This window comes from Typopeltis vanoorti, chromosome 19 (assembly GCF_054136105.1).
Source record: "Typopeltis vanoorti isolate ZY-2024b chromosome 19, IOZ_Tvanoo_1.0, whole genome shotgun sequence".
Lineage (NCBI taxonomy): Eukaryota > Metazoa > Arthropoda > Arachnida > Uropygi > Thelyphonidae > Typopeltis > Typopeltis vanoorti.
The window spans coordinates 66,371,889-66,384,721 of record NC_143567.1 but is presented as its reverse complement, the minus strand read 5'-3'; the positions used below and the strand labels follow the sequence as shown (position 1 = coordinate 66,384,721).

The following is a 12,833-nucleotide window of genomic DNA, read 5'->3' as shown; positions in this document are numbered from 1 at the left end:
CAAACTTACATTATAGCCTACCAGTTTCACCAGTAAACTGTCTGACTTTTTCAAGGCGTTTACAGAAAGACATAGAAACTAGTAAATTCAAATAGAAAGGAACATAACAAACGTTGTAAACCAACTAGTAGATAAGGTTATACGTTCACGTGACAGAGAGGACTTATTGTTCTTATTCATTATCACGCATGCGTGTTTGTTGTAAATGTGTAATGTGATTACTGGCTAGCTGTAGTTCAGATTGATTTAGAGAGAGGATCAGGTTTTTCCGCAAACTGTTTTTGATTGCACCCTGATTTCTGTTGAGGTTTCTGCCAGTTATTAACACTATTGTGGCTTCCTTGAATAAATGATGTCTGTAGTTGTCATCCAGATATGGCATGGAGCTGTTTTGCCACTCTATCGTGTGGTTAGACGTACAGAAATGATGTGCTAAGCCGGAAGAGATACTTCTGTTGTGGATTACATCACCAACGTGTTCTTTTTGTCTGATTTCTAAACTCTGTGAAGTTTGTCCGATGTAGGCAAGACCACAAGAGCAAGGAATGTAATATACTCCTCGATATTTGTAGAATGGCACCTTATCTTTTGGGGATGATCCTAAAACTTGTCTGATGCTGGTGGTTGGTTTGAAGACCACTCTAATGTTGTAGGCTCTTAGTATGCTGGCTATTTGATAAGAAATTGACTTGATGAAAGGGATCACTACAGTAGAAATGTACTGGGAGCATGATTCTTCTTGTCTGGGGTTGTCACCGTATAGATATTTTTTGATGATGTTTGGAGGATATCCATTTTGTGATAATGTGTTGGCTATTAGTGAGAGTTCAGTCTATGTTGAAATATAGTGCCAGAAAGTTTATATCAGAAGAGGAGGATACACAGACTGAACTCTCACTAATAGCCAACACATTATCACAAAATGGATATCCTCCAAACATCATCAAAAAATATCTATACGGTGACAACCCCAGACAAGAAGAATCATGCTCCCAGCACATTTCTACTGTAGTGATCGCTTTCATCAAGTCAATTTCTTATCAAATCCATGTTGCACGAGACCAGATTTGTGAGATTTGATAAGACAGATGTGGTCTTGATGTTCAGAGATGTGTTTATTTACAGATCTTCCTGTTTGTCCATAGTAAGTTTTGTAACTTGTCTTATAAGTTACAAGCTGCCTGCATTGTGAAGTTTTTATGGAACGGACCCGTGTTACTATCAAGACGACAATGCCCATGCCTTAAAGCTTCAGCTTTTATGGAATGGTATGAAGAGATGGGTGTTAAACAACTGCCCTGGCTTGCACAGAGTCCTGGCCTCAACCCCATCGAACACCTGTGCGATGAACTGGAGTGGTGATTGAGGTCCAGAACAGCACTTCTTTGATCTGTCACTGAACTAAGTGCTGCTTTGATGGAGGAATGGAAACAAATTCCACCTGATGTCTGCTGCACATTGGTGGAAAGCCTTCCTCAAAGGGTGCAGGAGGTGATCAAAGCCAAAAGTGGACATACCCGATATTAGGGTTTGCCTGCTGGTATTAAATGTAAATTGCTAAAGTGTCTGGAAAATTATTGGTAGATAGTGTGTGTATATGTGTGTGTGCGTATATTATATATATATATATATATATATATGCAAACTTTTAAGTCAGTTATAGAGAATGCTAACAATGTGCAAGAGCTAAGACTGGCCTCTATTAACTTAGAAGTAAATTAGTGTTCTCCATGTCAGGGTTATTAGCCTGGAGATGGATAGTCCAGTGATAGTGCTGCTCCCTTAAGGCTTCTGAACTTGCCTTCTTCCAAATTTAAACCCATAGGAGGAATAGGGTATATTGAAGGGAAAAGAACAGATTTTAGAAGGGACATAAATATAGGTCAGAAATGGAAAGACCCTATAGCCTTAGAACTCCAATAGCATAAGGGTCATAAAATAAGAAGAATTAGCTGATAAGGCCTTATAGGAAAGATTCAAGTGAGTGGATCTTCCTCAAAGTAGAGGAATAGGAGGATAGGTCCAGCTAGAGGACTATGGAAGTGCCACTTCCCTTAAAATCAGAATGATTTCCCCTTATTGTCTAATAATTTATTTAATTTATTCAGTTAACTTTTTTGTTGGATCCCTGCTGATAACTGTAGATTAATCTATCTTTTAATAAGATATTAATTTTACAATACTTGGATACTTGGATATCATGGATACTTGGTGGTATCCGTGACAACAGTGGCATTACCTTAATCAGCCTTTGTGATGTTCTGGTGTAGGAAGCAAAGAGTTTGTACTTCTGAGAATGGTATATATAAAGCAAAACCATCTTAAAGGAGATGGTTTTGCTTTGTATAAAATTTGGGCAATCTCAAAACATAATTTATTAGCTTCATCTGATGAGTACTGCTTATAATTAAAATACAAACTTATTTAATACTGACCATTTACAAACAAACTTACATTATAGCCTACCAGTTTTGCCAGCAAACTGTCTGGCTTTTTCAAGGCGTTTACGAAAAGACATAAAAACTAGTAGCAAATTGAAAGGAACATAAAAAATGTTGTAAACCAACTAGTAGCTAAGGTTACACCAATAGCAACAAACAATGCTGCTGCATCGATCCATATATAAACATGAGTGTTTGTATATAGCCTTATGGCACAGACCCAATCTTAACCATAACGACTGTCTCACTATCCCAAAAGCCTAGGAAATTGTTATCCTCAACTGTATAAAATAAATTTATCAGTTATATTTTAATTTAATTTAATTACAGCCCAATAGTATTTAGTCTTTAAACATGCTGCTGTATACATAGAGGGATTCCAATGTAAGCATGTGCACTAATGCAGTTCTTATTGTTAAATAACTGTGCTGATAATGTCTTATGGTACTTAAGATGAAATATTTGCAAATTATTAATTAGTTAATTACTGTGCATACCTGTGAATTTATAGTTTTGAATACTCAACAGGTTTCTCTATATAAGAAAATCATAACAGATGGTCTGTGCCAATTGTAGCCGGTTTTTACTTGCCACCCATTTTAACACCCTCCTGTCCCTGTCAATCATTTTCGGCAGCCACCCTGGGTGTTTCCTGCACTAGTGATGCCAGTATGTCTCCATTTGTTGATCACCTTGCCAACCGTGCTCCAGTTGAGCAGCAATGGCACATATGGACATGCTATCAATGTGACAGCCCACAATGACGCCACTATATATAATTATATATATATAACAATATAACACACACACACACACACACACACACACACACACACACACACACACACACACACACACACACACACACACACACACACACACACACACACACACACACACACACACACACATATATATGTTATACTGATGTAAAATTCCTTGTAAATCAAATACATTTTCTGAGTTCAAGGCTGTGATCTGTCTGCAATGGAAAGCTGCTTGTTCTTGTAGGTTTGAAATGAAATAAATTTGTAAAAATTTATGATCATTTGGTTTGACTGGCAACAAACTTCCAGCCAAATGGTACACTTGACCTCACAACTTGAAAGTAGGCATGAATCCCATTTGAACTTCTTGCTTCGCACCAAATTATGTCATTTGGAATGCAGAATTGTAAGCTCGAATAGCTTCAATAAATTGATGAGAGTGTTGATATTGCATTATAATGAAGTGATAATCATGGTTCAGAAAGAGTACTTCGAAGTACTTCATTTTGTACTTCCGAACTGTCACTAAACAAGACTTTCTCCAAACACCTAACTCCAAAACTATTTAAATGTAGTCATTAGTCATATATATATCCTTTTATCCATCGAATTCACTCCATACATCAATAAACTGCACACTGTTCTTTATGGACAATATTTTCATTGACTAATTAACAATTGTGGCCCTTCTCAGGTAATTTTTTTGCTTGTTTTTGATTAATTTCTATGCTTATTAGAAGGTTTTCCATCTGAGTGTTATTGAATTATTTTTATAGTCTTATATTGAGTTATTTTTATTATGTTCTTTTGGATTATTCCACAGCTTACTCCATAATTTAATTCTCTTCCAAGTTCAAGCTTTCAACACTCTCTGGGGTATTTTCCTCAATTATTCAGTAAAACTCATAGGCTTATCTTGAACTGAATGTTTTGTTTGTATTGGCTTCTTCTGCCATAGGAATTTTTGTTTTATTTTGTTTTGCTGTTATACAGTAATTCTTTGTTTTGATTGTTCTGATAATTAGTTCTAAAAATTTTTTTCAGGCTTTCAACACTCTCTGGGGAATTTTCCTCAATAATTCAGTAAAACTCATACGCTTATCTTGAACTGAATGTTTTGTTTTTATTGGCTTCTTCTGCCATAGGATTTTTGTTTTATTTTGTTTTGCTGTTGCACTAATTCTTTGTTTTAATTGTTCTGATATTTAGTTCTGAAAATTTTTTTCAAGGTTGTATCTATTTCTAAGGCTATGTTTGATCTTTTCCTACTTAAGTTTTGCTCCTTTTAAATTCTATAAATTTCTCTGAACTTGTTAATTATTATTTATTATTATTATTATTTTTAATGTAACTTCCACTTTGGGGTGCCTGTTTGGTTTATTCATCAAGATCTTGTTTCCCCCACTGTTTTTATAGGAATTGTTTCTACTGCTAAGTTGTATTGTTCAGTGTTGTAACTAAATCCTGTCTTCATCTTAGTTTCATTGTCGGTAGTTGCTGTCTTTCTTTGATGTTCTACATTTGCTCTACAATTATATATCTTGTTTCTTGTTGTATCAGGAGTATCAAAGAGACGGGAACTTATGTGGAATTATAAGGCAGGTGATTATAATAGTCTTAGACGTCAACTTCGGGAAGTTTCATGGAGGGAGGAATTGGAAGGCCGGGATATCACCAGTGCGTGGGAAATTGTGAAAGAATATTTGTTATCAGCAATGGTAAGTTGTATACCACGAGTGAAGAAGAGGACGCAATTTGGAGTAAAGTGGATGACAAACAATATTAAACAGGAATTGCATGCGAAAAAGAGGCTATGGAAGAGATATAAGGAGATAGGTGAAGAGATGCATGAGGAATATAAGACACAGGCCAGAAGAGTGACTAGTGTGGTAAGGAAAGCGAAACTGGAATATGAGAGGAGATTGGCCCTAAGATCCAAAGAAAATCCTAGGGAATTTTTTAGCTATGTGGCCAGTAGGAGGAGAAATGACTGTGGAAGAATGATATTGTGGGATAAAAATGGGAATAGAGTGACTGATGCAGAGGACATAGTGGAATTGTTCAATGAACACTTTATTGGAGTATTTCATCCTAGAGGAGTCAGTTTTAATGCTAGAGGGATAGGGCTGGTACGAGGTCTGGAGGTACAGGAGGAGAGTGTGTTTCAGATACTGAGTACTCTGGATGTCAGTAAAGCTGTGGGACTGGATGGTATTTCGCCACGAGTTTTGAGAGAATGTGCTAGGGAATTGACAGTACCTTTAATGTGGCTTTTCAGTGGGGGTCTGGCTTTGGCAAAGGTGCCCAGGGAATGGAAGGAAGGTAAGATAGTGCCATTGCATAGGGATGGTAACGGACTGGAGGTGTCTAATTATGGGCCAGTCTGTGTGTCATCAGTAGTTGTTAAGATCTTGGAGAAAGTGGTGAGGGACCGTGTGCAGCATTGGGTGGATGGGGGTAATGTTGTCTGTGAGAGTCAACGTGGATTTGTGAAAGGACGCTCTTGTTTTGGCAATATGCTAGCCTTTTATAATAAAGTTACAAGAACATTAGATGAGGGAAAGGCATATACTGCAATTTTCTTAGACTTGGCGAAGGCATTTGACAGGGTGCCACATGATAAGCTGATATTTAAGTTGCAGCACATGGGTCTGGATGTCAGATTGGTCAACTGGATTCAGGATTGGCTGTCTGATGGGTATCAGAGAGTTGTGTATGGTGGAGCAGTTTCCAGGAGGCAGAGGGTTACAAGTGGGGTCCCACAGGGCTCAGTGCTAGGACCTATATTGTTTAACCTTTATATCAATGACATAGCCAGTGGATTGCAGGGGGATATTCGGTTGTTTGCGGATGGTGCGGGGCTGGGAGGGATTATTGGTAGTAGTGCAGGTGTGGTAGCCCTGCGGGAGGATTTAGATGGGCTGGATAGATGGGCAGATGAGTGGGGGTGTCGGTTTGATGCAGCAAAATGTAAGGTCTTCAGGTTTGGGAAACATCGATGGGATGCTGCATACTCTATGGGAGGAGTTGTGCTGGAGGGGGTGGGGGAGACAGGAGATCTGGGGTTGATGATTGATAGAAACCTGAAGTTTAGGGGACATATTGCAAGGGTGGTGAAGGTAACACAGAGGATTGCTGCTATTATGAGAATGACACTGACCTGCGGAGATGGGGGGGTTGTCGTTCCATTGTGTAAGTCTCTGATCAGACCACGCTTGGACTATTGTTCTCAGGTTTGGTCCCCAGGATTTGAGGGGGATGGATTGGCTGTGGAAGGGATACAGAGACGGATGACGGGGATGGTTTCGGGACCGTGCAAGGGTGGTTGTGAGGATCAGCTGAGAGAATGTGGACTGCAGGGTTTGGTGGATGGGGGAAGGAGAGGTGATGTGATTGAGACTTTTGAACTGTTGAGAGGTGGTTGCAGGGTTGACACTGGGGAGTTCTTTCGCTTGGTTGATCAGCGGGAAGGAGTGATGACAAGAGGCCATCCCTGGAAGTTACGAAAGGAAACTGTGAGCAAGAGGGTAAGGAGTGGTTTCTTTGTGTGGAGGGTGGTTGAGCCATGGAATGCATTGCCTGATGGAGTGGTGGGAGCGAGAACGGTCAGTGAGTTTAAAGAGTGGTATGATAGACTTTGTGTTTCTCAGGGGCGGACTTCCCCTCAGTGAGTCTTGACAGACTTTATGTCTTAGGAAGGACCTCCCTCGATGAGTCTTTTGACTCCTTGGAGGCCTGAATAATAATAATAATAATAATTGTTGTCTAGCATTTAAGCGATTCTGGTGGTGATTCTTTGTATTATTGGTATTCAGGAAATCTACTTCAGTTGTTTCTTCTATGTGCTTTTTATGTGCCTGAAGTTGCTGTGGGATTCAATGGCAATTCTTTAAGCTCACAACACTGAAACTTTGTTTCTTATAATAAATTTTATTTGGTCTGTCAATTGCTGACCAGTGATTGAAATGTCAGGTAATTTTTGTTTCTAAATTTCATACATTTTCTTTTGGTATCATCTTGATACTGGATTCAATTCATAATACTATTGCATAATAATCTTGTTTTCAGTATAGTCCATTTTTTTTTGTTTTGATTGTTCTTCTGGTCAGTTTTAGTTTTTCTTGCCTAGGTTGCCCAGGTGGTCGAACCCTGCATTCCACGTTACCTGGTGCCCAGAAAATATTGCACCAAACTTGATCTTCGTTAGCCTGGGTGATGATCAGTCCAGTAAAGATGATATCTTTCTTGTATTCACCATTTTGATACAAAGTTAGGGACACTTAGTCTAGCTCCTCTGCTGATACCTGTCTGGTTTAGGAGGCCCTACAGGTTGCTATGCTACTGCCAGCACAACCTTTTATACATTCTCAGAGCATGCTATTTCCTTCACCATGAGAAGATGGTATCCTATGGATGGAGATTATTATTATTATTATTACACAGGCATCTCCATGAAATCCATAGACTCATCAAGGGAGGCTCTAAACATTTTAACAACCACTAACCAAAATTCACACAATACCTGTTTTGCTTTGCTTTCAATCAACCATTCACTGACAAAGTACTCATAACTGGCAACCTATTCCAACCATTCATCGCTCTCCAAGAAAAATCTACTTCTTGCACACTTGCTAACCCCGTGTTTTTTCTCCATTCCTTCATTATTCATGTTCTCAAAATTTCCTATCAATCCTATAATAACCTTTAAGAAACATATGCCTCTATCATATCTCCCATTTTCTGCCTATCATCAGTTTCTGTATCCCACAGATCTTCAACCTATTCTCATAAGTAGCATTTTATGGACTTACCACCATCCTGGTCACTTGCTTCTGGATCCCTCCATGTTTTCTTTAGCTGCAAGAAACCCAGGTGACCTGATATGTGCTCAGAAATACAGATGGGTCCAGATAATTCTTTGAGTTATTTTAGTCCCTTTTGTAATGGCCTGTCTGAATTTTAACCGAGAGTCCACCAGCACCCCAAATTCTTAACTTTGTCAGTTTTCTGCATCCCAGTACACATCTGGTAATTGGTAATCTCTTCATCCCAAAATATTCTTACCACTTTGCTATATTTAAACAAATAGTCATTCTCTTTTGCCCATATTGTCATTCTGTTGAAATGATCCTGAAGGGGCCCCAATATCATCTTTATTAACTCTTGATCTACCCAGGTTTGCACCAAAAAAAAAAAAAAGAAAAAAAGGAATATTTCTCCAGAGATCATTTCCTGTATCAATATAGAAGAGAATATCTAAGACAGAGAATACCAAAATATTCTCTGTCTTAAAAAACACATGAAACTTTTTTTTTTTACAATTTGTGACTATAGAAATATATTCTTTCAAAAAATTACTTGAAAAGCAGTATATAGAAAATTTCTTTCTTTAAAAAAAAAAAAAACTTCAAAAATTAATTATATCATATAGGAAATTTAATGAAAGAAGAAGAAGTTCTTCAGTGGCTCATAGATCAACAAGCAAGTGATGAGATTGAAGATATAAATATTCAGATACTGGAGGAATTGATTGATACATCACAGTATCTAACTGTTCTCTTTTGTGAGTATTGTATATTTTCCATTCATGATGGTTTGTTGTTTTGTTGTTTGAATTATGCCTAATAAGATCTTTCTAATATATTTTATTTTTCTTTATTACACTTGCAGATGACAAGGATAATGAAAATAGTGCTAAAATTCTGGCAGAACTTGAAAATATTGATGATGATACGGATAGGCATGGAATCCCATTTGTACGAATTGATGATGATACTGTTGCCAAAGAGTATGGAATTTTAGATGAATTGCCAATTTTGGTGTATTTTGAAAACAGGGTCCCTAGTGTATATGAAGGTATGTTGAAATTTTTTTTGCTTGTGGAAGTCAAGGATTCTTTGAGGGAAATTTTATTTTGTTTTAATCCTTTACCCTAGAATAAGCAAACAAAATTTGCAAGCGAGTTATTATCACTAGTATATAGATGTTGCTGACTTCACATTAGTTGCCTTAGCATCCCATAATGCACTTTTCCTTTTGGATGTGTATATTGAAATATTGAAATTATATGGGCAGCATCACTACCCAGACAGATTTCAACTTTTACCGAGGTCTCATCAGTATGAGCTAGACTCAGGAACTCAGCTGGACCCACTGCTGAAATCTCATGAAAGGACTGGGTAGGGACTCTTTGCTTAATGTGTAGCAACAATCTATATATCCAAATGGAAGTATGCATTAACTTATGGGATAATGAGACTATTAATATGAACTCAATAGCCTCTATATACAAGTAGCTTGGTCATGAAAATGTTACACACACAAACTTTTCCCCTTACACTCAGTTAAAGAATTAAAACAATAATATAATTTCTTCTCTATTATAATTTATATGAAAGTATATTAAAAATTCAAGTGTAGAGTATTATTTATTTCATATGGAGTTCCCCCTTTCCTCCCCCATCCCTTAGGATGGGTTGAGTCCTCCTAATAAGGGATTAAGTATGTATTTTATAACTATAGATCCGTGTGTTCACGGGGCTGGTTTGCCTGTTTTGAGGGATGAAAAACCTGAGTTCCTGGGAGAAAAAAGCTCTCCACCTCCATATGAGACTGGCTAACTCACCTTTAGGCGAAAGAGACCAGATAAAGGTTCCTCACATCATGGACGGGAATTGAACTCAGGTCCGACCAGAGGGCATTGTGTATATACCAATTGAGCTACGGACGCTCTAAGTGAAAAGTATTAATACCATATAAGAAGCTTTTTCTGATTTTAATACAGACTTTGCTTATAGTACTGTAGTACTTCATTAAACTAAATTTATATGAAGGTATGTTTTTACATATACCTTCATATAAATTACAATACAAGAAATTATATTCTTATTTTCTTACACTTGGATAGAGGATTAAAACAAGAATATAATTTCTTGTCTTTTATTGATTTTAATGTAGACATTTTTTATATTACTATAGTACATTATCAAAAATCTTCTTTTTATGCAGAATGTTATGTTTTTCATTTTTATTGTGAAGAATGATATGGTATTAAAAACTAAATAAAACATAAGTTATTATTATTATTATTATTATTATCAGATTCTCCAAGGAATTAGGAACTACTTATCAAGGGAGAATATATATCCCTCACGCCAGCTGCCATACCTTCTCTTAAACTCATTCACACTAGATGTACTCACTACTTTGACAGGCAAACTGTTCCACTGACTCTGGTTCTGTGAGAGAAAAATCTAGCTCTCTCCCTTTTCTTAACTGTACTCAAACTCAACTTCCACAGATGTCCCCCCTTTTCCTCTCCCCACCCTTGTATATAATTAAAATTTTCATCAACCGATAGATATCCTATAGCATCGCAGAAGTTTATAGACCTTTATTATATCACTCCTCGTTCTCTTGTCTAGCAGTGTGTGCAGTCCACATAATTTCAATCTATACTCATAATCTACATTCTGTAGTCATCTTTGTAACTATTCTTTGCAGCCTTTCCACAGCTTCTTTATCCCCTGGGCTACATACAGTAGCCCAGGTTCAGTCATTCCTAGGCCTTGTAAAGAGGCAAAATAACTTTCATATCCTACATGTCAATGTAAGTTTCAACATCACAATTATCCTCTGAGTTATATTTGCAATTTTTGCTATGTCATTCCCCCCTCCTTAACATTAACTTTCTATCCAGCATAACTCCAAGATTTTATAATAATAAATAATTAAATCAATAACTCCAAGATCCGTAGCCTTGTCAGTAACTCCAAGCATAATCCCACCAATATAATAGGCAATTGGATATTCATGATGCCAATGTGCATAACTTTGCACTTACTAACATTGAATTAATAGTTAACATTGCCTACACTTCCTGACTGTTCAAATCACCCTGTAAATTCTGTATATCAGTAGATCTCTTGTCAGACTCTTCCCAATATAAGACAGTGGCTGCTGGACAGATATCAAAAAGTGGTATATGGAGGGGCAGAATAAAGTTTCAATATCACAATTATCCTCTAAGTTATATTTGCAATTTTTGCTATGTGACCTCCCGCCCCCTTAACATTAACTTTCTATCCAACATAACTTCAAGATTTTATAATAAGAATTAATTAAATCAATAACTCCAAGATCTCTAGCCTTGTCACTCCAGATATCGAAAAGTGGTATGTGGAGGGGCAGAATAAAGGTGAAAACAGGTGACTAGTGGTGTGCTGCAAGATTAAGATCATTACGCTGAGACCATTACTGTTTAATTTGTACATACTTATCTTTTGTACAAAGATATAGGAAATAACTTGAAAGGAAATATTCAGTCGTTTGCTGATGATGCAATATTAGGTATAATAATAGTTAATCAAGGCGATGTGGAGAGCTTGTAGGATGATTTAAATAGTGTGTCAGTGTGGGCCAAAGATAATGGGTATCAGTTTAATGTGGAGAAATGTAAAGTTATGCATTTTGGGATAAATAGATTACAAGCCATGTATCACATTGATGGCACTGTACTCCAGGATAATAGATGAAGCTGGAGATTTAGGGATGGTGGTAGATAGAGAGTTAAAGTTTAGAGGACATATTGATAAGGTAACTCGTAAGATTACTTGGCTATTGAAGAATACACTAACAAGTAGAGATAGGGAAATTGTTATTCCTCTTTATACGGCCTTGATATGCCCACATCTGGAATACTGTGCTTAAGTCTGGTCACCTGGGTTTCTTGGGGATGGGGAAACGATGGAGAGGATTCAGAAGCAAGTGACCAAGATGGTGAGTAGCCTGTGGAATGTTCCCTATGAGAACAGTTGAGGGTGTGTGGATTGCAGAAGTTGGTTGATAGGAGAAAAAGAGAGGATATGATAGAAATATTTAATTTGCTTAAAGGGTTTTATAAGATAGATGCAAGGGAAATGTTTCAGCACTTAGCTAGAGGGACCAGAACAAGGGGTCATCCCTGGAAGCTGAATAAAGGTGTGGTTAGTAGGGATGTATGGACTAGATTTTTTGCTTGGAGAGTTGTGAATAAATGGAATGGGTTGCCAGAGTTAGTTGTGAGTGTTTCGTCTGTTAATGGGTTTAAGGAGAGATATGATAGATTGGGTCTCCTGCAATAAGTCTTTGGACTAAATGGAGGTGCCCATATAATGATGATGATAATAATAATAATAATAATAATAATAATAATAATAATATCATTAATATATAGATTAAAGAAAAATGGTCTAAGGACTGATCCATGGGGCACACTAATGGTTACCTGAAATCTGGCAGATTTCCTCCCCCCCCCATATCTCACTTTCTGAGACCTGTCCATCAGCCATCTGCTTATCAAAGCTAGTCGCTTAAATTCTAATCCCATATTCTCCATATTATACAACAGCCATTCATAGTTGATCATTTCCTGTCAAATGTCTTAGCAAAGTCTAAAAGTATCATAGTGTATCCATTTCCTTTATCCAACTTAACTGTAACATTATCATAATATCAGAGCAAATTGCTTAGACATGACATCTCTTTAGTGCCATTCTCTTTCTTACAAAGTATAGTTTGTTTGTCACCCCATTTCTATATGAGTTCTTACTAACTTCTCTAAAATCTCTACAGTCACTCTGGATAA

The 12,833-nt window shown here is 37.1% G+C and overlaps 1 protein-coding gene across 1 annotated transcript in view; it reads left to right on the top strand.

The window, feature by feature from the left end:
- LOC150096202 (uncharacterized) overlaps positions 1–12,833 on the top strand; it is an 881,296-nt gene that overhangs the window by 454,345 nt on the left and 414,118 nt on the right. Inside the window, exons 16-17 of the mRNA XM_090409004.1 lie at positions 8,640–8,771; positions 8,879–9,064. Of these exons, the coding sequence (XP_090265130.1) occupies positions 8,640–8,771; positions 8,879–9,064 (318 nt within the window). The remainder of the gene's footprint in view (positions 1–8,639; positions 8,772–8,878; positions 9,065–12,833) is intronic.